Source organism: Rattus norvegicus, chromosome 1, assembly GCF_036323735.1.
Source record: "Rattus norvegicus strain BN/NHsdMcwi chromosome 1, GRCr8, whole genome shotgun sequence".
Lineage (NCBI taxonomy): Eukaryota > Metazoa > Chordata > Mammalia > Rodentia > Muridae > Rattus > Rattus norvegicus.
This window is the reverse complement of record NC_086019.1, coordinates 30,951,972-30,977,423: the sequence shown is the minus strand read 5'-3', so window position 1 is coordinate 30,977,423 and position 25,452 is coordinate 30,951,972. Positions and strand designations below refer to the sequence as shown.

The window sequence follows — 25,452 nt, the reverse complement described above, 5'->3', positions numbered from 1 at the left end:
GAATATGGGGATCCCATCTCTGGCTCTTTCCTAACTGAGATTTGCTGCTTTCTGTTTAGTAGCTGCTTGGATCTCTGTTTCCTGCTTTCTAGCCAGTGGCCCAAAGGTCTTTGGTGGGTTTGTTTGACTGCTCGTAGCTAGGACCTGTGCTTAGGATTGAGGATGGTGGAGAAGTCTCCAGGCTGTTCCCTTCTTAAGTTTGAATAACCCCCCAGTTTTAGTCAGTTTTTTGCATATTCCACTCAGAGTTTGTAACTGTTACTTGTGGGTGAATTGAAAACTGTTTCAATACCCAATCATTAGATCTGATTATTCAAATCCTTCTCTCAAGTTTCAAGTTACAGTCAATTGTGAAATCATAAAAAAAGACCTGGAAGCTTATACTTTGTTAGTGATGAACTTCAGGGGTAGCATGACGTCGAAGCAGGCACACATTTGTGCCTAATACCACCAGAAACAACTGCCACATGGTAGGTGCCTGCCATGTTGGGGCAATGGAGTGAGCACGGAAAGCAGGTCATCAAGGAGCTGCACTCCAGCCTATCTGAGCAACTGTCCACAAAAATATTAGTATGAGTAGATGTGAAACAGAGCTGTATGGTAATGAGGGTATCAAATAAGCCAAAAGAGTAACTTACGTAGTTGGTAGCCAATGAGAAACCACAAACACATGAAAGGCTCTGAAGCCATCCCTCGGTCTAAGGAGACCTGGGTGTTTATAAATGAACAATGTTTCCTTGGCATTTGTAAGCAGCAGAGTTAGTCTCAAGAATGTTGTTTCCCAAGTTATTCAGTCCCCAAGAAGCCCTGGCTCATAGAGGGGCTCCCTGCTTACAACAGGAGAAACCAGGTCCACCTTGACCAGTGTGAATTTCCAAGTGCTTGCCTAGTGGGATGTAGGGAGGAGAAAGAATTGGTTAGACTCTAGGTAGACTATAAATATCTTTACCTCTTGCCCTGGATCTATACCTGACATACTTACTCAAATTTCTGCAAAGTGCCCAGTGGGCACAGCTAAGAACAGAAGTAATATTGAGGTCACAACAATAGAGTCTTCCGTGTGTAAGCGAGGCTGCTGGGCTGGACACTGGCTCTACAGGCTTGAGGATCTTTTTGTGCCCACAAGTGTCTGATATGTGAGTGTGCTTATGCCATCTATATGTTTGTCTCTGCGTGTCCATATGACCACAAGAAACTGCACATGCATGTGTGAGCTCATGTCTGGCCCTGACCTGCTCTGCTGCACACAGAGGGGGCCCGTGTATCAGGCGTTTCCTTTCTTTCCTCTGGGCAGGTTTTCGCTGCTCGGTCCAGTTGCTCTGTTAGGCAGAGTTTAATTCTCCAAGGCTTGTACCTGTTAAAGTAAAACCAAGGGATTTACTGTGCTGCTGCATTTGCAAGGACTCAGCTAAATCTGCCTGTCACCTTGAAAGATCCTTGGCAGTGGGGCTGACTGTGGGCCTGGCCAAGGCCTGTCCCCAGATGCATTCCCATGGTATGAAGGGGTCAGGGTCAGCTGGTGTCTGCCTGGGAAGTGTCCGCCCTTTCTGGTGCCTAGTCCCAAAGTGTCTGCTTATGGACGCTTGGACCTTTTACTTCAGTCGGAGAGTTTGTAATTATAACTAAAGCATTTGCTGTCTGTTGTCACCATCAGATGGTTGTACCATTTTGTGCTTAATTAGCCTTGACTGTGAGTCTCGGCAATAAGTTACCTGTGGGCTTGGCTGTCCTATCACACATGCCCTCTAGAGTATCCTCAACTGACACAGAGGATCAGGGCCCTCCTCTGTCCACACTGGTTTCCTAGTTCCTAGAATATTTGATTTGTTCTCTAAAGAGACCCTCTCCCTGTTTTCTGCTGTTATTGGCTCTCGTTTCCATGAAGTTTGCCTTGGTTTTGGCTTTGGAAGTTACAGGACTAAGCCAAACCCCAGCAGAACACGTTTTAATAGATTCTGGAGCATTGTCTGCCCCGGGACAGTATGTGCAGCAAGGAGTTTGTTCTCTCAGACACTCTGCTGCTGTTCTGGTCAGCTTCCCATCATTATAACAAATGCCTGAGATGATCAACTTACAAGGATAAAAAAAAAAAAAAACAAAACTTATTTACGTTTGTGGCTTTGGAGGTTCCAGATCATGGCAACACATTATGACAGGATCATGTGGTCAAGCAAAACCCCTAACCTCATGGCTAGGGGCATGAAGAAACAAAGGAGGGGCTAGAGAAATGGCTTAGGGGTGAGCAGTACTTCTGCTCTTTTAGAGGACTCAAATTCCATTTCCAGCTCCCACATCAGGTGGCTTGCCAAGTCCTGTAACGTCAGTTCCAGGGCATCTGGTACCTTCTAGCCTCTATGGGTTAAAACACATGCAGGTGTACACATGCACCTAAAATATTACATCTTTAAAAAGAAAGAAAAACGCTAAGGAGAGAAGGATGGCATAAACTCCCCCAAGGCCAGATAATCTAACCATCTAGGACTCTCCCTACCTCTACCTTCTACAGCAGCACCACCCTGGGAGCCAGGCTTTCATGTTACAGCCTTTGGGGATGTTTAGGAGGTAAATCCCAGTGCAGCTTTTGTCGCCTATCAGCCACACTTTCCCTAACAGACTAGTGGGTCTGAGAATTTCAGTGTGGAAGGCCACAATACAGGTCTGCTCATGTCACAGCCACCCAGCTCCTGTCCTCTGCAGGTGTGTGGGCTGGGAGTCATCAGTCCACCGTGGGGAAGAAATTCTCCTTCTGTGCTCCACCAACATCTCCATGTCCCCAAGGCTGGGCTTCAGGCAACTTAAGAACCAGTCACACATAGATGAAGACCATTGTGGGGAGCCACTGACACCTCCTCCTTAGACTCTACCAGGTCCTCCTGCCTGGCTGCCTCAAGCCACGATGTGGGGGCAGCATCAGATGGGAGGGGTGTACCCGATGGTGGATGGACAGAAGGTACAGGAAGGAAGAAAGGCCTGGTGCACAGTGTACATTTCACCACAGTAACCACAAGCTATATTGCCATCCCTAAAGCAGAAAAACCACAGCAGAAGTCACTTAGCACCTTGGAAGAAGCTGGCCCAGACTCACCATAACTCATGCCTGGGCCATTCCTGTGCGTGAGTGTCTCCTGACACATATCAGACCTGTGTGGCCAACTTCAGGTCTTCACCCTTCCAGCAGCAGGAAGCAGGGACTACTTGCTGTAGGACCGCTCTACAGCAGCTGGCGCACTGCTTTATGGAATGCCCATTATGCTCTAATTGTTGAGCTACTAACAAATTGCTACTTAAAGCCAATTGAACCTCTAGCTTAAGTAGCTAATTACAATGCAGATTGCTGCTCAGGGGTTAGTCATAGGGACACACAAGAGCCAGCGTAGACTAACTAGGCTGCTCTAGGCTGTGCCAAGTGGGCCCTGTGAACCCCAATCCAACAGGTGCTCCCTCATTGAGTGAGAATGATCCAAGCCTATAAGAAATGGTCGATTGCCAACCCAGAGACACTGAGGCTCAGGACCAGGTCTCTCTGTGGTTTCTCCCTATGGTCATAGCAAAACTCCCAGCTACCAAAGACTGGGGAGTAGGGGAGGCATCCAGCCCAGAAGAACACTCAGGCCCTAAAAGAGGTAACTGAGGTCACTGGGAAAGCTGTTCAAGTCAGGCAGTAACACAGTGCACAGAGATTGCTCAAGGGCAACTAGTGACACCATGAACCAGAAAAGGGTCCAGACCCAGGAGAGATGAACAAAGCTCCAGATTCACAAGAGGTACAGGGGCAGAGTGCAGATTACAAAGTCTAGGGTTCATTGAGATGTGGTAACCTGGACAGGATTTTCAGAGCTTTGAAAATGGTGCATGAGCTCTCCAACATCAGCACTGAGAAATAAATAAGAACAGCAAGAAGCTGTGAGAGCTTCCTACAAGAGGGAAGGCTTGAGACTTAACAATGAGAGTAAGATGATCAGAGGGAGAAGCGTACAGAGGAAACCTAGGATAGTCCAAGTATGGTGCCTGCTGCTCCATTTCAGACCATTTGCAGAAACACTGCGAGTATCTCCACTATACCAGGCCATGGGGAACTTTAGCATGCAGAATCAGCCACCTGCGTGGGAGTTTAGGAAGCCCCCCCCCTGGAAATAGAAGGAACAAAAAGCACAGGAATTCACGGGACATTCGTGTTAGTATCTGTCCTCAGGTCATTTTAAGGATGAAATGTGCCTTTTACAGCAAACTTGTGGTATTAAAAATAAAATAATCACAGCAGGCTTGCCTGAGCCCTTCCTGAAGCACAAGGGGCAATGTCCGCTCAATATTCTGGGAATAGATTACCCAGAACATATCAAGACAAGCCTTGGTAGGACCAGGACTCATAAGGCCTACATTGGCATGCTGTGGCCAATCAAGGATGGCTGTGGGCAGTCAAAGAATGAATCAGAACTTTATAGCTCAGTTTATGACAAGGATTAACACCCCAGTGGTGAAGCTATCGAATTCTGTAAATGGCATCTCACAGACAAGATCAGAAGTACTGTAAGAATGAAAAGATGGCCAGCACCCACAAACAGTAAGAAGAAAGTGGGGGTCAGTCCTCTGTGAGATATTAGACTATGAGGTGTGCAGGGGGCAGCGACACTTTTCCAGGGGACACTTCAGACCTAAGAATATGTAGTCCTTCACTCTTCTGGCTTCTTCATGTGTGGAGTGTATGTTCAAGGTTGGTCCTATTACAAAGATGACAAAGGACAGAGGCAGTCTTCATCCTGTCCACACCACACAGAGAGAATATTCTGAGAAAATGAAGAGGTCATTTTCCTGGGGTCTGCTTCTGAGGAAGAGCAGCTGATTGGAAGCTAGCCTGTTTACCATGAATGTAGAGTCCAGTTGTTGAGATCTTATAGTCACCAACAACCACACAGAAGGGATTAGCTGATAGTGTCTAAAGGGCAGACTTGCCTTGTTGTTCCAGAGATAAGAATGGTTCTTGTACCTTCCCTAGTCTTGACTGTCAAAGGGAACTCCACAGAGATGAGGTATTTTGGTCTCTGCTATAGAGAAAGGGTGTAGGAAAAGACCAAAGTCCTGAGCAAAAAGCAACCTCACAGCTTGGGTGTGGTCAAAGCTCAGAGGTTTTTCTGGTCCTTTTTCATGGCTCTTCAAAGCAACCCACACTCCAGAGACCCAAAGGGCACAGGGCACCAGCTTTCAGACTGAGACTCTGCGCAGGGCATGGCATAAATGAACCCCCCCCCCCCAAATGGAGTCATCTCAGGGTGTGGAGAAAGGCCAGATATGCACATGGACTCTGTGGCTGCCACATAGCTTCTGGGAACCTGGCACATGGGTCTTGTGGGACTGGAGGATAGAGACAAGGTAAGGCATGGCTCCTATCCTTTAGAAAGAAGCTGAATCACAAACAGAACACATATAGGTGCTACAGTCATGGAACAATTGCTGTAAATCTTTGGGGACTCAAGGGCTTCAGACGTTTCTGAACACAGTGTTTGTAGTCGAACTCAATTGTTTATAGTCATTGGGAAGAGTGGGAAGTGGGAATCTTCTCTTGACTCAGGGAAGTGGGATGCCAAGGCTTGGGTTCCTAGACTTCCTGTGGCATAACAGCCCTCCCAGGGTCCACAAGAACTCAGCACAAGTCCCTTGGGTCTAAAAATGCAGAGCCCTAGGATTGTTTAGAATCTGTTGAGTCTGGGGTCTTAAGTTGGGTGCCAACTTGACATTCTGTGATTCTTGGACTGCCCGTGCCCGTGGCCATAAGGTTCAGGGCAAGGATGCAAGTTTTCTGGGTGCAGCCGGTAATGCCATACATAATTGTCCTCAGCTCCCTTTGGGTAACCAATATTTAGTATCTTCTCATCCACATCATGGTCTCTCCTGGAGTAGAGACAGCATCTATGAGAAAAATGTATTGTAAACCCCATCAACACCAAACCTTCCAGATATTTTCTGGTGGCCCTGGTACAAATAACCCTGTGCAGGGCCTTGAGGAGTCAAGAAAGTATCCTTGGCAACCCTCTTTCAGCCGCTTCCCTCATTCTGAATTGGTACCTTCTCTTACAAACTTATCCCAGCCACCCAGGATGGCCTGGAAATTATGTCACGTTTGTGGTCTTGCTAGGCCTTCAGTATTACAGGGTGAGCCTCACAGCTAACTGTACCTTCGGTCAGTGGAAACCCTCAGAGGAAAGAAGAGAAACTCGATTCAAGTTGGTATGGTGTGCTGGGATGGGGAAGTCATCTGTGGGGCACAGGCAGGCAGTCCCTCCAATCCTCAGAGCATAACCCATCTCTCTGTGCCAACTAAACCCTTCCTGGAGCTCAGAGTCAACAGGGACTATGGGCAGTGACAAATGACGTGACAAAGTCTCTCTTATGCTGATGATTTCTGGTGAAATCCTGGAAGGTTGACAACTGTGAGATGCCAATCTGATCTGACACTTGCTTCTCTCCAGGCTTGCAAAGGGCCTAGGCACCATTTGTATGCAGCCCAGGACCATCATGGTTAAAAGGACAGTGGCAATCTCCACCCCTTGGGTGGAGGAGCCCACCTAATCCCTAAACCCCTGCAATTACCTGTGGAGAAACCAGCCAGGGAGCCCTGTCAAGGCGATCCAGTTCAGAAGGGTGGGTCCAAAAGCATCCTGCAGGCTCCAGTATCATTAGCCCCACCAGGAAATGCTGTTTCTGAGATCATACTTCTGTGGATTACCACCACCCTGGCCTGAGAGGGATCTTGGATGTTTGTTGGTGGGGGTATGCAGGGTGGGGAGAACGCACACCTCATTTTTTAAATTTCAGAGATGTCATCAATGTTGAATGAATTTGATTGTACAAAACATCGCTTAAGCCAAAGAAGGTAGCCCAGTCTGTCAGCATTCCAATCGTGTTAAAATCAGGCTCAGCATAGGAATTCTGATCACCTTTCTTTTGAGCCCAACTCAGACACAATATCCATGGCTGTTCTCTGTAGGGCAGAGCTGAGCACCTGTCAAGGTCCTAGCAGAGTTGGTGGTGGCTGAGGAGACTGAGGAACCTGAGGGGCTTCAGGAGGTGGTCAAAGGTTTCCTGCAAGCTTGACTATCAGGAAGCCAACTAGTTTCTGCCTGGGTTTTTAGAGACTTTGCTGGAATAGCAGCTTCTCCTAGATGGCTGGGACCCCAAAGGGGTCATGGGGAAATACAAGGAGTATGGGTGTCCTAAAGCTAACTGCAGTGGAACAGACCAGGAACTGCCAGGACAAATTGGAGGGCATCCACCTGTGGGGGGGGGTATGTCCCAACTTAGGCCACTTCCTCTCAATTGCTATGTAACCTCCACTTGTGGAGTCATCATAGGGTGAGAGATTCTGTCATCCAGTGCCTATACTTTATCACCCTGTGTGAACACGGAGATTCCATAAGGTAGCGACACTGGCTTGGTGTGGCTGAGTTCTATCCAGCTTTTGGCCCTGGCTCTGTCTCTGTGTCCCAGCTTTGGGTGGGAACCACTCATTTCTAGAGGGACCTGGTCACTATCAACATTGCTCTCGTCCACCATTCACTGTGGGTGGCTGGGGAAACAGAAAGATCATTACCCCAGGTATCTAGGTAGAGGTCTGTCTAGTGCAATGGATCTCAACCTTCCTAATGCTGAGGCCCTTTAATACTGTTCCTCATGTTGTGGTGGCCCCCAACCACCACAAAAAAAGTATTTTTGTTATTACTTCATAACTCTAATTCTGCTTCTATGAACATATGTTTTTGATAGTCTTTTGGGGATTGCAACCCACAGATTGACAATTGCTGATAGCAACGTCTACAATGGGGGTCTTCAGAACCCCAGATGGAAACTAGTTGGCTTCCTGATATTCAAGTTTGCAGGAAACCAGTGACCACCTGGATCTCATGGGGGGGGTGGGTTCTTGTTGGGGGTGGTCCTGACCCCCTGATTCTCCCTATTCCTCTGGTGGACCTTGTCTCTAGATTTTTTTTTTAACATTGTGTTCCCTTATGGGCCCTGATCTCCCTGATCCTCTTTCCTTCCCACAGTCTTCCATCTGTCCCACAAGGTCACCAGTGTTGTCCCGGAGAGTGCTCTGCTCATCGTTCTGGGCCTGGTGCTGGGCGGCATCGTCTGGGCAGCTGACCACATCGCCTCCTTCACACTCACACCCACACTCTTCTTCTTCTACCTGCTGCCCCCTATTGTGTTGGATGCTGGGTACTTCATGCCCAATCGACTCTTCTTTGGCAACCTGGGCACCATCCTGCTATATGCTGTCATTGGCACTATATGGAACGCAGCTACCACAGGATTGTCCCTCTATGGTGTCTTCCTCAGTGGCCTGATGGGTAAGTCAAAGCATTGTCCTCTGGGTGAGTTCAAGTCACATTGTTTAGCCAAAGTAATGGGCTAAACAAGGCCATGGGCAATGTCTCTGTGGACTACTTAAGAGCCTGCTATGTGTAAAAAGTTTCAGTCTTTAATTAGCTTCCTTGGGACATCTGTAAGCTAAGGCTTTTGTGTCATGTTCAGAACAGATTTGTGGCCACAGAGACCAGAAGGGCACTTGTTCTAACACTTATCATAGTTGCCAGAGTGGTGTTCAACCCCCATGGAAGAAGGAGACAAAAGCTGAATGCTCTTAGCCTCGTGAGTGAATTACAGACTTGAGCACCTCAAAGTCTTGAGTAGTTTGGTGCTGTTTCTGCTCAGATATAATAGCAATTACTTCAGTTAACCTTGGTTCCCTCCCAGGAACACCTAAGCCTTTGGTCTTAGTTAGGGTTTCTATTGCTGTGAAGAGACACCATGACCAAGGCAACTCCTAGTGAGAAACACTTAATTGAGGCTCGTTTACAGTTTCAGAAGTTCAGCTCTTTATCATCTTGGTGGGAAACATGGCAGCATCTAGGCAGACACAGTACTGGAAGAGTTTCGAGTTCTACATCTCGATCAGATGGTAGCCAGGAGGAGGCTGTCTTCCACACTAGGCAAAGCTTGAGCACCAGGAGCGCTCAGAGTCCACCTACACAATGACACACTTTCTCCAACAAGACCACACCTCCTAATAGTGCTACTCTTAACCAGGGCTTATATGGTGCAGCAGTGTAGTGTGTGGTCCATTTCTAAATGGAGACTTCAGAGAGCTCTGGTACTGGCTGGAGGCAGCAGAGTTTAGTAATCACATGGGGTTCAAGACCACCCTGTCCAGTGCCCTCTACTGCCTGGGGCACTTTGGTTTCCTGAGGCTCTTACTTTCTAAAGCTCATTCCTTGGCTTTAAGCACTACCGCAGCTTAAAAAAAAAAAAGCACCACATGGAGGAACTGTAATCTTACATATTCTGGGGCATCTAGCTGTGAACTTCAGCCTCTGAGATGCTCTTTGTCACTGGGTAGCCCCGGGAAGAGTTGTGCCTAGCATTTATTCCTGATGCCTCTGATCTTCCAATGACCTGGGAGATGTGGGATTTGGAGGGAAGGAGCCAGGTGGCTACCCCATGTCCCACAGTCTACATCTCCTGCAGGCGAACTGAAGATCGGCCTCCTGGATTTCCTGCTATTTGGCAGCCTCATTGCAGCTGTGGACCCGGTGGCTGTGCTGGCTGTGTTTGAGGAAGTCCATGTCAATGAAGTCCTGTTCATCATTGTTTTTGGGGAGTCACTGCTTAATGACGCGGTGACTGTGGTGAGTGATGCTGGGGTCCCTGGAGTAGCTGCAGAACATTTCACTTGCATGGAGGCTCTAGGATACCTTGCCAAATGGTCATTACCAATGTGCCTCAGACACATAAGCTAGAAAGAGGGCCATTATCTGTACATGGCTCCCTTTTAAGCCATGTTTGTAAGCTAAGATGTCCAACTCCTGCAGGGTATGTCTACCACCTGTTCCTTTTTATTGGTGCAGCAGCCTTGGGGAATGACTTGGGGGTTGGGAGATACAGGCTTTGACCTTCTTCTGCCTCCCTAACTCAGCTTCATCCAATTTCTCTCATTTACAATCTTAGGCCCATTCTTTACCCGCTTTGGCAGTAATGCTGCCCTGTTGAAATCTCATATCCACATCCCTCAGAGCTAGGGTTTATAATTTTGAACCCACCCTTGATATTACCCACTATTTCCTAAGAAACACACAGACGAAGAAGCAAACAATGAAGTCTTACAGCAATTGCATTAATCTGCTGGGCCCACTAGAACAAATACTACAGAAGCCTGTGGCTTTTTTTTTTTTTTATTAACTTGAGTATTTCTTATATACATTTCGAGTGTTATTCCCTTTCCCAGTTTCCGGGCAAACATCCCCCTCCCCCCTCCCCTTCCTTATGGGTGTTCCCCTCCCCACCCTCCCCCCTTGCCGCCCTCCCCCCAACAGTCTAGTTCACTGGGGGTTCAGTCTTAGCAGGACCCAGGGCTTCCCCTTGCACTGGTGCTCTTACTAGGATATTCATTGCTACCTATGAGGTCAGAGTCCAGGGTCAGTCCATGTATAGTCTTTAGGTAGTGGCTTAGTCCCTGGAAGCTCTGGTTGCTTGGTATTGTTGTACATATGGGGTCTCGAGCCCCTTCAAGCTCTTCCAGTCCTTTCTCTGATTCCTTCAACGGGGGACCTATTCTCAGTTCAGTGGTTTGCTGCTGGCATTCGCCTCTGTATTTGCTGTATTCTGGCTGTGTCTCTCAGGAGAGATCTACATCCGGCTCCTGTTGGCCTGCACTTCTTTGCTTCATCCATCTTGTCTAATTGGGTGGCTGTATATGTATGGGCCACATGTGGGGCAGGCTCTGAATGGGTGTTCCTTCAGTCTCTGTTTTAATCAGAAGCCTGTGGCTTAAACGATGAGAGTTTACTGTCTCAATGCTGAAGGCTGGAGGCTAAGAGCTAAGCATGGCGGCTGGCTCTGGAGGCCCTTCTCCTCAACCCACAGATGCTATCTTCCCCCTGGGTGCTCACATGGTCATCTGTGTGCCTATGACCTGCCCTTTTCTTATACATTGTTATGCACATCCTATTGATCACATTTAACTTTAGCTACTCTTTGAAGACGTCCTACCAAACAGCTTTGTTCTGGGGTCTTTTGGTCGGGACTCACCATGTCAGTGAAGGGAACACACTCAGCGTCTCCCTGATGGCTTCTCTGACCCACACAGTGGAGTAGGCGTAAGGTCTCCACAAAGATGAGGTTGCCTTCGTCCTGGCAGAGAGAAGCAGGTACAGGAAACATGAGCACTACTGACGCTTTAGTGCAGCCCTGTGGAAATTTCGAAACCTGTCCCCACATGGACTACACGTCGGTGGGAGGAGATGAGGATTAGCTGGTAAGAATGGGCCCCGAGCACTCAGCTGACACCCGAGGAAGTGTGTTTGGTTTCTTCTGCCCTCTGAAACTGCCTGTGGTTCTGAAGAAATTCCCCAAGTCTTATGCTCCCTTGAAGTGTAGTAGAACCACAGGGTGCCTTGTATCAGATTTCTGTGTGTACGAGACCCTTTGGGCCCATTTGAGACCTAGTCTGAAACTCAGAAAGTAGCCCTCAGCCTTCCTGAGCCACTGTAGACCTGACGACTTCCCTGTGTGTAGTTTGGTGAGCTTCCTGTGGACCAAGGGTTCCCTCATGCCCTCATGGTTTATGCCTTTCCCACTTCCTTCCTCATAATGAAGTACGACCCTCCAGGGGCCTTGACGAGGGCTCAGTGCTTAGTGACAGTCCTAACCCGTCTGCACAGCTGCCTCAATGTTTCTTGAACATGTCTACAAGAACACAGAACAAGACTCAGAGATTGTACGTGTTTCCCTGGTTCTGGGACACTCACTTGTCTGCTATTTCTACGGATCCTTTCCTGTTGACGATTGCTAACTTGTGCTCACTTTATAAGTGTTTTTAACTGCTTCAGGTGTCAACTCTGGGGCCCGAACCTAGAAAAGAGGAGATCTGGACAGAGAGTGGTCAGTGTGGGTGCAGAGCTGACCAGATATGTTCCTGTCTTCTGTACCCTTAGGTCTTGTACAATGTGTTTGAGTCTTTCGTGACGCTGGGTGGTGATGCAGTGACTGGCGTGGACTGTGTGAAAGGCATAGGTATGTACAGGGGGTGTTCCTGCCTGGCCTGTCTTAGATCTAGTAGTCAAAGAGCACAGACACTTGTCTCATCTCTGGAATGGAGTCCCTAGGGTCCCTCCTATACTGGGGTCTCCAGCCTATGCTCAGGTTACTTACCATGCTGAGTTCTTTTCCCAGAACAGCACAGGAATACTGTGATCAGGCCCTGGGTGATCCTGTGTATTCTCCTGGGAAGGGATATGGACAAACAACCCAAGTCTCCCTAGGCAAGGCCAGATGGACAGTGTATAAGGACATAGGGTTCAGACCTTGCTACTGACCCAGCCCTGCAGGGACGTCAAGTCAGTGCCTCCTACCATGGGGACCTGTCTCCTGCATACCATGCTTCTGTCCTCTACCTCCTGCACTACACTTGGAGACCAGACACTCTATCCATAGAGAACCAAGTTGCCTCACTTCCTAAACTTTCAGCATTGCTATGAGCAGTTGCAGGAGCCTTCTGTGAGGAATGAGTAGCCAACCTGGTCAGCCTCACTCACATCACCAGCCACAAAGGACCGTTCATTCCTTTCTCTCACAGTGTCCTTCTTCGTGGTGAGCCTGGGGGGCACTCTGGTGGGTGTCATCTTCGCCTTCCTGCTGTCCTTGGTGACTCGTTTCACCAAGCATGTGCGTATCATCGAGCCTGGCTTCGTCTTTGTCATTTCCTACCTGTCCTATCTGACCTCCGAGATGCTGTCCTTGTCAGCCATCCTGGCGTAAGTCCCCCTCAAGAGACAACCCTCTGCTCTTGGCTGGGCTGGGTAGGTGGCTTTCTAAATGGTGATGTGTCAGACGTCCCCTGCATTCAAAGCCTGGCAGAAGGTGCCACTGTGTGCAAAGGGTATCTTGGGCTCTTTGCCATCATTCCTGGTGAAGGGGCTGTCAGGATGAGCCTGGTCAATGCCTGCTGTCTCCTCCTTGGAGCACAAATTTCAAGCCATTTTGTAGCTGCCACCTCCATGGCTTTCATAGTTGTTTAGAAATTCATTGACAGAGGCAAAGAAGTCAATCTATTTTTTTTTAATTTTAAGAAGTTAATAAGTTTTCAGAATTACTCTAGGCTAGATAGGTGCCTACTGAGAAGACATAGTAAGTGTGCGATATGGCTTATGTTTGAAGAATGATCTGTCCAGAAACCCTATCCCAGCCTCTGCTGGCATGCTACCTCCCACTCAGGCTGGAGCCTCCTGACACCAAAGTTGGCCCCAAGCTTCTTCAATGGCTATTATCATTACCTGGTCACCAACTAGCTACCAACAGGCCCTCATGGCTGCGTGTGAAGGCCGTTCCCTTCTCAAAACTCCATATCTAGTCTTGGAGTATGGAAGGAGCTGGGTAGGTCCAGCTCAGGGTATTAATCCTTTGGAAGAACGGGGTCCATACAACATAGGACTGGCCATTGTAGATTACAGCTGCTGGGATGTAGAGGCCTGCAATGCCACCAGAGAGACTGGAGATGGCGGGAGCTGGGTCTGGAAAGATCTGGTCTGTAGGATCAGCCTGCTTGAATTGAGGCAGGGAAACCTCACACTGCTCTTCCCCCAGCATCACCTTTTGTGGCATCTGCTGTCAGAAGTACGTGAAGGCCAACATCTCAGAGCAGTCGGCCACCACCGTGCGCTACACTATGAAGATGCTGGCAAGTGGAGCAGAGACCATTATCTTCATGTTCCTGGGCATCTCGGCTGTGGACCCCGTCATCTGGACATGGAACACAGCTTTTGTGTTGCTGACACTGGTCTTCATTTCTGTATACCGAGCCATTGGTAAGGGCTAGGAGCGCTCATGGTAGTGTCTAGACTCCCTTAGTTTAGATCACAGATTTGCCCCCCGCCCAGGGTGGCTCAGTAATAAATCCAACCACTGATCTCCATAAAGGCTAAGATGTTTCCAGGAGAAGCATGGGGATCACGGCGGCACCAAGAGGCCAAGGAATGGGAACTGGGAGCTGGGGTGAGAGCAACATTATTGCCTCATCCTACAGAGGGCCTGACTAATAGTATCCTTGGGATAAAGCCACTGTCCATCCTTCGCAGTCAGCGAGGGACAGAGGGGCAAAAGGTTTTAGGGAATCCTGAGGGGTGGCCTTGAGGGGAAGTAGCCACGGAGCTGAGTGACCCCTTGCTACAGGTGTTGTTCTGCAGACCTGGATCCTGAATCGCTACCGCATGGTGCAGCTAGAGACCATTGACCAGGTGGTCATGTCCTACGGTGGCCTGCGTGGGGCAGTGGCCTATGCCTTGGTGGTACTTCTGGATGAGAAAAAAGTCAAGGAGAAAAACCTGTTTGTCAGCACCACTCTCATTGTGGTCTTCTTCACAGTCATCTTTCAGGTGTGGCTCCGCTTGCCCGGGGCCCTGCCTTGGGGTGTCCAAACTTTGATCCCACCTAAGAGCAGCTGGTGCCACAGGGCTCAACCTTGTAGGCTGATTGTTTCCAGATTCCACGCTTTAATTGGTTTTTGTAATTTTAGTAATTAGGAGCATTTTGTAGGTTTTCATGTGGCCCCACAGGGGACATAGCACAATTTGTCAAGTACCACTTCCTGGCTAGGACTGATGAGAGCAGACCTAGTTATGTCTGCAATGCTGATTGATTGGGCCCTTTGCATCTGGCTGGACAAAGTGACCACTGGAAGTTCTTATGTCCATTAGACATCCACAGCACAGGGACTTTGGGGCAGTGCCAATGGATTCCTGGGTCCTTGGACTGTGTACAGTGGGAGAAGAGATCTAGTGTCTGTCTGGTTTCGGGCACAGAGGACCCTGGGGGATGCAGGGGTTGGTGATCCTGCCTGGCACCAGAATTAGTGAGGCTGTCTTTCAGGGCCTGACCATTAAGCCCCTGGTGCAGTGGCTGAAGGTGAAGAGGAGCGAGCAGCGTGAGCCGAAGCTCAACGAGAAGCTGCATGGCCGGGTAGGGAGAGGTCTGAGGGCTCAGTCTGGGAAGACATGGTCTGGGAAGACAAGGTCTGGGGTAGGCTGCAGGGGAGGAATGATGGCCTGTTAAGTTTTTTTCCTCTGAAAGGCTTTCGACCACATCCTCTCAGCCATTGAGGACATCTCAGGACAAATTGGACACAATTACCTCAGAGATAAGTAAGTAGCCTAAGTCATAACATCCCCCCTTCTACCCATGACCCCTCAAATATAGAACAATGGGTTCCATAGGTGCAGAGAGGGCCACTAAGAACATTGGAAGCCATAGCAATATGATACTACAGTTCAAGAACCACAAAACACAATTTCTGGAGGACCTCTCCATTTAAAAGATCCAGAGACAAATTGTCTGGGTTCGACACTGCCCCTGAAGTTCTACTGGGGAGAAGGATGAACATATGAACAACATATGGACACTTTGTCATGTTGCATGAACCCCCATTCCCAGGCTTAAATGTACACTACACTTCCAGGTGCAGGCAGTCGAAAAACAAAGTTAATGCTAACAAAGAGGATAGAGCATCCATCAAAACGGGGACCGGAATCTTATTCCCGATGATCTTCCCAGGCATATAGAGAGATGTCCTTTTACTGACCAATTAATGCTAAACTTAAATCACGTAGGAATTAAAAACGAGGAAAATAAATCACTCCCCTGTTTTATTAACAGGTGAAAGGTATGTTAGTATTTAAAATTATCTTGTTTATGAGACAGGAATCACTCATTTGTATTTTACTGTAACATAAAGCGATACTTGCAGTTATATGATGGAAACACTTGTCTCACCCTTGTTAGTATTTGTTTTGAGATAATTACTTGGAGTCCATGTGAAAGCACAGAGTTAACTTGAGCAACACACCCTAGGCAGCATTGTCTTCGAAAGTTGGAAAAATGGCTGCTGCTGTCTCAGTCTTGGCCCTGACCTCTCAGCACTTGGAAAGTCAGATGGCCACTTGGAAACCTGGCCATTTGGTTACTTAAAAAAAAAAAAAGGCATATAGTTCCACTGCCGGCCACTGCTAAAAAAAAAACAGGAGAAAGCAAAGGATGAGACCTGAGGTGGCATGACAGCCTCTCACTTTAAAACTCACTTTCAGATTGTTACAATAGATAAAATCCAGGAGGGAGAAAAGGATGGTCCATGTTGACTAGCTCTGAAAGGCATTTGCCTGTTCTGACCTCATTCTAATCTATGTGGGGCAGACAGCCCCAGACTCCCAGTGCTGATGTGATCTTTTGTCCCCCAGGTGGTCCAATTTTGATAGGAAGTTCCTCAGCAAAGTCCTCATGAGAAGATCTGCTCAAAAATCTCGAGATCGGATCCTGAATGTTTTCCATGAGCTGAATTTGAAGGATGCCATTAGCTATGTGGCCGAGGTACTAGAATATCCCGTATATCACTCTGCTGAAGTTGAGGGTTGAAGTAAGACAACAGATGCAGTCTAGGGCATAGGGTGAGGGCAGGGATGGGTGACCCTTGTGAGCTATGCTTGAATGGCTCACCACAATGCTCTTGTGAATTGTGGAGTTGTACTCTAGGAACAGCGTATGTCGGAGTTTCCTGCCACTCAAGAATCAGAGGTGTAGGTACAGCAACTAAAACCAAATGCTCCTGATCATGGAGACTGAGCTCTAGAGGAGCATGAATGCCTGCATTTTCCCTAAAAAGAATGACAGGTGTTGGGAAATGGGGGATGGGCCCAGGTCCTCCACCTATTCACACGTGTACAGTGTACTCAGAAATAAGTTGGCAGACGTTTTCTACTGACTCACTTGTACATTCAGAAGACATAGCTGATACATGCACACCCAAATGTATAGTAATGCTCACATTTACATATATGAACACACATATATCCATCTACATGTAAACTAATACATACATATATACATACGTGTGTAGTCATGAACACATGTATGCATAGATACAACATAGACATACATGTTTTACACATTCATATTAAATCCTTCTATAACACACATGTGACTGTCTTGTGGCCAATGCACTCATGACCCATCCACTCCTGTTTGGGCTCCATGGCATCCTTTATTAATAGACATATGTCCCAATTATGCACCACATGACCCAAGGCCATTGCCACTCAGAGACTCTGATAGGGACGAAAACCACCTCCTAACCTTCAAGCTGGGGTGGTATACCCTAGATATTTTTGTGTCCTTTAAGAGATTCTGTTTCTACCTACTGTTTTTTGTTTTTTTCCTGCTCAACTTTTAGCTCTGCTCCTCTCAAGTGAGGCTTTGATAACCTCTACACGGACCTATCCCAGCTCTTACTTTGTCTGTTGGCCCTTGCTGAGCTTCAAAGTGTCTAGGGAGCACTGGACAGGGTCCCAGGAAGACTGATCTTCCTTGGGCTCTACCGCTGCCTGCCAGAGCCCACAGGCCCTTGAGCTTGGTCACAGGATCTTCTGACTTCTACATGGCAGGTGCCACCTAAAGGTCATCCTTGAATGCTAACGAGTCTATGTCCTCCTCATAGGGAGAGCGCCGTGGGTCCCTGGCCTTCATTCGCTCCCCAAGTACGGACAATATGGTCAATGTGGACTTCAGCACACCCCGCCCATCTACAGTGGAGGCATCCGTCTCCTATTTCTTGTATGTGACCAGTTTATAAACTTCCCCGGGAAAGTGTACTCCTTAAAAACCCTTATGACCCCCTAAGCCTCCTATAGGGCCCAAGGCAATTGGGTCAGGAAAGTATAAGTAGACCAGGGTAGGAGAAGGGAACAGAAAGGTGCCAGCATCCCCGTCTGTGAAAGCACTCCTTTATTCAGCAGTCAGCAGGACTGTGTTTGTGAAGCACGGAGATTAGAGAGAAAGAAGAGGGCAGGAAAGGAGAGTGGCAGATGCCTGACCTGGTCCAGCATTTCACACCCTTCAGCCCTGGGCAGCTAATGGTCAGTTTTTATGATGGTGGCTATTCTAGTGCTTAGGAGAGGCTGTGGACCTCAAGACTCACAGTTGGGCTGTAGAGGGTTCAACCTTACACAGAAGTCTAGAAGGTACTCTGGGAGACCATCCAAGCAGTCCTGAGGCCAGAAGGGACTATGAAGTACCTAGGCAGGACTTCCGTGTAGCTATTCCCCTGGGCTCAGTGTTGATCCATGCAGGAGGGAAAATGTCAGTGCTGTATGCCTGGACATGCAGTCCTTGGAACAGAGGCGGAGGAGCATCCGTGACACCGAGGACATGGTCACCCACCACACGTTGCAGCAGTACCTCTACAAGCCTCGGCAGGAGGTGAGTACCATGGGATGAGCCATCCAGAGCCCTCCTATCCCACAGAGTAAGCCTTTGTCATCCCCTCATGAGAGGTGGCTAGTGGAACCCGGCCCCCACACCTACAGCGATGTCTGCCTTCTTCTCAGACAAGGGGCCTGCAGGGATGGGCTACAGATGTTGTGACCTACCTGGGCCATACAGGCCCAGCTGACTGCCAGTTGTTCCCATAGTACAAGCATCTCTACAGTCGGCACGAGCTCACACCCAATGAGGATGAGAAGCAGGACAAGGAGATCTTCCACAGGACCATGCGGAAGCGCCTGGAGTCCTTTAAGTCGGCTAAGCTGGGCATCAACCAGAACAAGAAGGCAGCCAAGCTATATAAGAGGGAGCGCGCACAGAAGCGGGTGAGGGAGGGCGGGGCCAGTGGTGGTAGGGTGGGCTGCTGAGTAGCAGGAAGGGGTCCTGCTGGCCAGGCAAGCTGCCAGGTGAACTGCCCTTCACCAGGGCAGAGGCCAAGTCCCTGCAAGTTAGGGGCCTGGGTCTGGGCGCATCTGTAAGAGCTCATACTTGTCCACAGAGGAATAGCAGCATTCCTAATGGGAAGCTGCCTATGGAGAATCTGGCACACAACTTCACCATCAAGGAGAAAGGTAAGAACTGTTCCTCTGCATGTGCTTGATTCAGGAGGGACTCCTGCCTGTACCTGTGGGCTGTACCCACAGGGATTCTGATCTTGGGCCTCCATGCATCCCTTGGCCGGTGGGGGTAGGATACCTCTAGATCAGGCACTCAGTGCCCTTCTCCCACACTCCTGCTGCAGAAGCATGGATGAGCACTCCCACTATGGGGTGGAAAGACATCTCAGCATCTAAGAGTGGTTGCTGCTCTTCCAGAGGACCCAAGTTCAGTTCCCAGCACCCATAAAAGGCAACTTAAGCTACCTGTGACTCCAGTTCGAGGGAATCTAATGCCTTCTTCTGGCCCTCATAGGCACTAAACACGATCATGTGCATGCACCACTCGTGAAAGCACGCGCACGCACACACACACACACACACACACACACACACACACACACACACACCTTTCAAGATAAGTGGTCTTTCTCCATCCATTCCTTTCATTGTAGGCCTTGGGGTCCCAGCCATTCCTATCCAATAGACCTTCCTGAAGACCACATGTGGTTGGGTCACGAAAGGAAGCACTGTAGGAGTAGTTCCGGCCTTCGCATAACTGGCTACAGCCCCTTGGACCCTGGGTTACCCAAGTGCTGAGAAAAACCACCCATGGTGGGGAGGAGTGAGTGGGGGAGAGTGTACTAACAGCCATCAAGAACTTGAGGCATTCTTACTCAAAAGTATTCTCTTTCCTCTGCTACCTAGATTTGGAACTTTCAGAGCCTGAGGAGGCCACCAACTATGAAGAGATCAGTGGAGGCATTGAATTTCTGGCCAGCGTCACCAAAGATGTAGCCTCTGACTCTGGGGCAGGTGAGATGGGAGAGGCCAGTGGGGGAGATGTCCCTGCTGCATTAAGTGAGTTTGGTCATTGAAGGCTTGGGGAGGCTTAGAATCGGTTTTAGAGGTGTAACCTCCTCCACCTAGATGTCTTCCCAGGGCAGATGGCAAGTATATCTGGAAGAACAGGCCAGTCCTGATGGAAGGGAGGTGTTGAAATTGTCTAGGTTTTTTGGGGTCTCGAATGTGGAGGGAAGATGTGGGATAAGGGTCAGATGTATAAGTCTGACCGTCAAGGTTACCTGAAGGTGGTAGCCGCAAGAGGAATTGACAGTCCCCCAGTACAGAGCCTATTTACCCAGCCTCCTACTGCCCCCAAGAGTGCTTCTTTGAGGTTGACCAGCTGCCCTTTCTCTTAGGAATTGATAATCCTGTGTTCTCCCCTGACGAGGATCTGGACCCAAGCATCCTATCCAGGGTGCCACCCTGGCTGTCCCCTGGGGAGACTGTGGTGCCCTCCCAGAGGGCCCGTGTCCAGATTCCCAACTCTCCCAGCAACTTCCGCCGCCTGACTCCATTCCGCCTCAGCAACAAATCAGTGGATTCCTTCCTGCAGGCTGATGGCCCCGAGGAACAGCTCCAACCCGCTTCCCCTGAGTCCACACACATGTAACTGGTTCCTTCCTCCAATGCCTTCTTTCTTCCCAGCTGTTGCCTTCAGGCCTCTCTACAGTACCTGCACCTTTTCAGACTTTGCAGCAGCTGTCTTCATTCTGTAAACCCTGCCTTGGCCATCTGTCCAGCTGTATATTTCTTGGGAGGACTTCCATTTGAGTCTGCTTCTCTAGCTAATGTGTAGTATCCAGATGGATTTAAGGGCCTGGCATGACGGTGTATGCCTATAACCGCAGTATTTACAGAAGATAGGAAGACTAAGGGTTTGAGGCTAGCCTGAGCAACGTAGAAGTATACCGTGGTCAGGTCTCAGGCCCATTTCAGATGAAAATGAAAGTGGTTTTCTATTTAGTGGACATTTACAGAGTCCTTTAATCAGTCCAGTGTGAAATGAAATGAAGCACGCTCCTTTATAATTGGAGATTCTCGCTAGCCCTGGTCATGCACGCACGCACGCACGCACGCACGCAACACACACACGCAATGCACGCACGCACGCACGCACGCACGCACGCACGCACGCGCCACTGATTCTCTCCTAGGAGTCCAGTTCTGAAATGCTGTAGTAATAACAGGAAACCTGTTTGTTCCAGCGCTCTTCCACCTGCTCTTTGCTTCTGCCTCTGGGCTCGCCTCCACTTCCTCTCTTTCGACAGGGTCTCGCTGTGCAGCCCTGGCTGTTCTGGAACTAGCTCTGAAAACTAGGCTGTCTTGGAACTCAGAAAAATGCCTACCTTTGCCTCCTGAGTACTGGGATTAAAGGCCTGGCCCTTTGAAAGAGCCTTGTGTACCTTGAGGCTTGTGATAGGTTGCAAGGGTAGCGCAGTAGTACCCAGGAGTGGGTGTGCACCCCTTGTAGAGGGAACTGCTATCAATGACAGGGTTTGAAAGTGTCAGAATAGCGGGAGTGATCCAGATCTGCTGGCTGCTCAGTGCACAGCTGCCAAGGAAGGTTCAGAGACACTGGCTGGAACGCCTTGTAACTGCAGTGGTGCATAGCGGAAAATTCCCCATTGTGTATGAAAGGCTAGGGGTCCTTCTGAGGTACCTTTTCTATGGTCAGGCACCTAGTTTGGGGCAAGCCACAGAGGAACAGCAAACTCAGGGGGAAGGGAATCTTGGGCCGAGTACAAGTTTCTGTATGTCAGTGTTGATCTGGACTGGGAGTCATTCACACTCTTTCTTCCCACAGGTGATACAGGCTCTGGCACACCACTTACTGGACGCTTGTCTCGTCAGTCATCTGCTGCTGCCCAGCAGCCATTGCTCCCTGCAGGGCTTGCCCACCCACGTGCCCCAAGCCCCGCCCCACCTGAGCGCACTTCGACTGTCACTTTTGCCTCTGGTGTTCCTGGGACAGAGCCAGAGCACCGGGCCCCACCCAGTGCCCACGCTCGGTCGGCGGCTGCGCGCCGGGTACACAGTAGGCGCTCATTCCAAAAGCCTCGCCCACGCCGACGCCCAGCTCTGCTAAAACTCGCTTCTCTTCCGGGCTCTACAGAACTGCCACTGCACGCTCTGGAGCAAGAAGAGACGCCGCTGTGATCGCTGCCTGGCCGATGGCCCAGCTCCGAGGGTCTCCCTCAGTGGCCCCTCCCCAACCAGCTAGTGTTCTTAGGGTCCAACGCACCCTAGGAGTTTTAATGCATAGCCTAGCCCTAGGAAGAATCTTTTAATCCATATGGTGTCCTCAGGATACCACATTGCCACCTGCCGTCTTCTTGCCCTGGTTCAGTTCCTAGGGCTCTGTGGTGCTGCCTCCCCACCCCTACCCAGAGGCGAGCCCTTGTTAGTGTTTGCCACCCTTATTCTGAGAGGAGAAAGATCCATGAGAGGCCTGTAGCGGACTTAATCACTGCTGGTACAAACAAAGGTCTCAAAAATTGAGATTTGTAGAAGTGGCACCACCCAAATCAACCTCATTCTAAATAGGCAGCAGTTTTTTGTGCGTCCCCAGAATATACACCCCTGTGGCCCTATCTGACCCCTTCCAAGTTAGTTCTCCAGACTGCCCTATCACCTTATGATCAACTGCAGAAATATTTGGCTCTTCTAGCTCAGACTTTCCTGTCCAGCCCCTTCCAGCCTGGGCCTTGCCGTCAAAAACAAGGTGTCCGGCCTGAACTATCCCTAAGTTGGGAACACTGCAGATGGCCAGGCAAGCTGGGCTAGGGGCTAGAAGTGGCCCACTGGAAGCCTTCCTTGGTCAAAATTATAGCCAGCTCTGGCATCTATCAAAGGAGGGCTCTACATCACCCAGGAGTAGAGGAATGCAGGAATCCAGTCTCTGAACATTTTGTCCTGTCCCTAGGTCTTCAGGGCCTCCGCCTTAGAACATTGGCCCTCTGGAGGGGTAAGAGGCTGGGCCCTCAGCCCTTATCAACTTCCTCAGAAGTCCAGTGTTCAAGAGTCACCTGAGTTTTGCTTCCAACTCACTAGAAACTTTGCCTGCACCACAGGGAGATCGAGATGGGGCTAAAGGTGGACTTAATGACTTCCTGGAGACTTCTGAAACAAAGCACTCAGGTCTCTGCTCAGGAAACTAAATACTGTGTCTCAGGAACAAGGTTGACAGTTACCTTCAGAGGAGTCACAGGAAAGTCTGTCAATCTGTATTAATGCTGCAGTTGATTTGTAGACAGGAAGAGAGCTGGGAGGAGTGAAAGCAAAGCAAGTTCGCCCAACATACTGCATTCTGCTTCAGAGTGTCGCCCCCCCCCCCAACTGAGCCTGCCAGTATGCTGTTGACTGTCTAGTTCACACTCAGCCATCAGATGCTCAGCATCTGGTTTCCACAGCCCTTGAAGCATTTGTCCCTTTCCGAATTGAAGTCCAGCCACTGGACAATGCCAGGGTCAGTAATTTCACCAGACTATTTGGAGCTGCCATTTGGGGTACTTCCAAGGCAGGCTGTGCTTGGCTACTGTACCCGGGGTGTTCTGAGAGGCATCTATCAGCCTCTGCTCTGCAGACAAGTTTCTCAGACCTTTCTGTGCCAGGACACTGCCTTAACACCTCATCCAATCTGCTGGACATGGGGTCCAATTCCCACTGCAGAATTAGAAGCCAAGTGTGACGAGACAGTGCCTCAGCAACTGTCACCTTGCACCAGATACCCAGAGATACCAAAGCTAGCAGCCGGGGGTGATCAATCTGTGGAACCCTTTGACACTCTGTCCATGTTTTAGCTGTGCACAGGCCATGTCCTTTGAGTGTGTGAACTACACCACTGGGCATAGCCATATGGAATCAGTCTTGACAAGAAAGCCTCATTCACAAAACCCCACTTCCTGTACCTAAATGATACATACAGTGGCTACATTTCATAGTTGAGGACCCTCTTGTTCTTGTCATTGTTGTACAATAGAATGTAAAATCCTATGAATGTATTTCCTTAGGAAAACTATTGTAAAAGTTTTTTTTTTATTAGGAGAGAATTTCTATTTATTTAATACTGAACTTTGACCTACTTTGTGGTACTACAAAGTATACAAATTTAGGAAATTTGTATTTCCGCTTCTGTATTTTCTTGAAAATAATTTTATTACAGTGTTCAATATACTATGTATTAATAATCTTTTTATGAAAGGAAATTTAAAGAACTTCATCAAAACCAGAAATATATTTTGAGTGGTTAAAATTGTGTATTAATGTTGTGAACATAATCATAGTTGAACTTTAATTCTGATCTCAGAATAATGTGCCTTAAAATGCCCCCATGTGTTGGGCAGCATCTGTACAAGGAGTCCATTAGCAAAGCTGCAGTGACTACTTGTTTATGCCTATTAAAGACACTTCAAGGCATTTTGGGTGCAAACTTTATTTATGAATGAAAAATCCTATCCAAGATGATTTGAGGAGCAGTTTATCGTGCATTAAAAGTAAGGTAAGTAGAGAGTTGTTCCTGAGGCCACCCTATTAGGGATGGGAAGCTGTTGGGACACATCTGTGGAAAGCCCCAGTTTAGCACCTCTTGGATATAAGACAGATCAGATACCTCCCACCATGGCTGTGAGGGTGACTGAGGTGCTACAGATAGCAAAGGCCGAGAGGACGAAGGAACGGCAAGAAAGGGCATGGAGGAGTCTCTGAAGGCTGAGGTCAGGACAGTGCAAGGCAGGGGTGTATGGCACAGCCTGTTAAACATGAGTTCTAGAGGTCCTGCAACACATTTTTTAATTTTCATTTTTAAATTACTTAAAACTGCAAATCAAAGCAGAATCCCCAGACAATGGTTGTTTACATGAGGAATCTCAACCGTTGAGGGTACAGTCATCTCAAAGTAGATATAACGGGTAGAGTAGAACCCAGCATGACTCACAAAGTCTGCTTCATGCCTTATGGGAAGAGGTAAAGTCCAGGAGTCAGGAGAGGAGTCCTTCCAGGCTCTTCTTGGTTTTAAGGGCTGCTGGCATCTCCAAGCATTCCCACGGGACTTCATGTGTGAGTTCCATCACACTTGCAATGATTCTACTTGAAACCAAAGTCTGATTCAGGGTTCTAAGGTTAAGACCTCAATCTTTCCTTTTAGAAGTCACAATTCATTCCACTGCAATAAGAAAGGAAGTGAGCCCGTGTGGCTCTGCTTGTTCAGCTTTCCCCGAACTCTGCATTAAAAGACTTTGTTGGTGGCCTGGTTCTGGCAACCTGTACTCAAGTAAGTGTCCAGGCGTCCGTGCTTTCCTTCTTTAGAGGGAGCTCACCTGCCGACCTGAACTGTGCATTAACAGACTAACAGACACGAGGAAGGGATGAAACGGCATCCCGTAGCTGCTTTCCCATCTCACCGGTGATCCAGCATGACCTGAGACATCTACATCCTGGACCCACTAAATAAAGTCACTATGGTGGTTTCAGTAAGAACTGCCCTTCTCGGCTCATACACTTGAATGGTCGTTAGGAGTGGAACTATTGGAAAGGGTTATGGTGCATGGCCTTATTGGAGAACTGAGTCATGAGGTGGGGGTGAGCGCTGAAGTTTCAAAAGCCCATGTCAAGCCCAGAGTCTGTCTGTCTCTCTCTGTGCCTACAGAACAGCTCTTAGCGA

The 25,452-nt window shown here is 48.8% G+C and overlaps 1 protein-coding gene across 3 annotated transcripts in view; it reads left to right on the top strand.

Moving 5' to 3' along the window:
• Slc9a3 (solute carrier family 9 member A3) overlaps window positions 1–24,209 on the top strand; it is a 42,995-nt gene extending 18,786 nt beyond the window's left edge. The window contains exons 2-17 of one of the 3 annotated variants that reach the window (NM_012654.3): window positions 8,040–8,342; window positions 9,520–9,680; window positions 11,985–12,063; window positions 12,626–12,803; window positions 13,633–13,853; window positions 14,218–14,420; window positions 14,914–15,003; window positions 15,115–15,185; window positions 16,275–16,404; window positions 17,528–17,643; window positions 18,159–18,288; window positions 18,501–18,677; window positions 18,851–18,923; window positions 19,656–19,763; window positions 20,150–20,399; window positions 21,598–24,208. In NM_012654.3, coding sequence (NP_036786.2) covers window positions 8,040–8,342; window positions 9,520–9,680; window positions 11,985–12,063; window positions 12,626–12,803; window positions 13,633–13,853; window positions 14,218–14,420; window positions 14,914–15,003; window positions 15,115–15,185; window positions 16,275–16,404; window positions 17,528–17,643; window positions 18,159–18,288; window positions 18,501–18,677; window positions 18,851–18,923; window positions 19,656–19,763; window positions 20,150–20,399; window positions 21,598–21,601 — 2,294 coding nt within the window. In that variant the 3' untranslated portion in view covers window positions 21,602–24,208. Of the gene's footprint in view, window positions 1–8,039; window positions 8,343–9,519; window positions 9,681–11,984; window positions 12,064–12,625; window positions 12,804–13,632; window positions 13,854–14,217; window positions 14,421–14,913; window positions 15,004–15,114; window positions 15,186–16,274; window positions 16,405–17,527; window positions 17,644–18,158; window positions 18,289–18,500; window positions 18,678–18,850; window positions 18,924–19,655; window positions 19,764–20,149 lie in introns of all 3 variants that reach the window. The other 2 variants (XM_039100846.2, NM_001414040.1) reach the window with 2 other exon arrangements.
• Window positions 24,210–25,452: the final 1,243 nt, after the last annotated feature.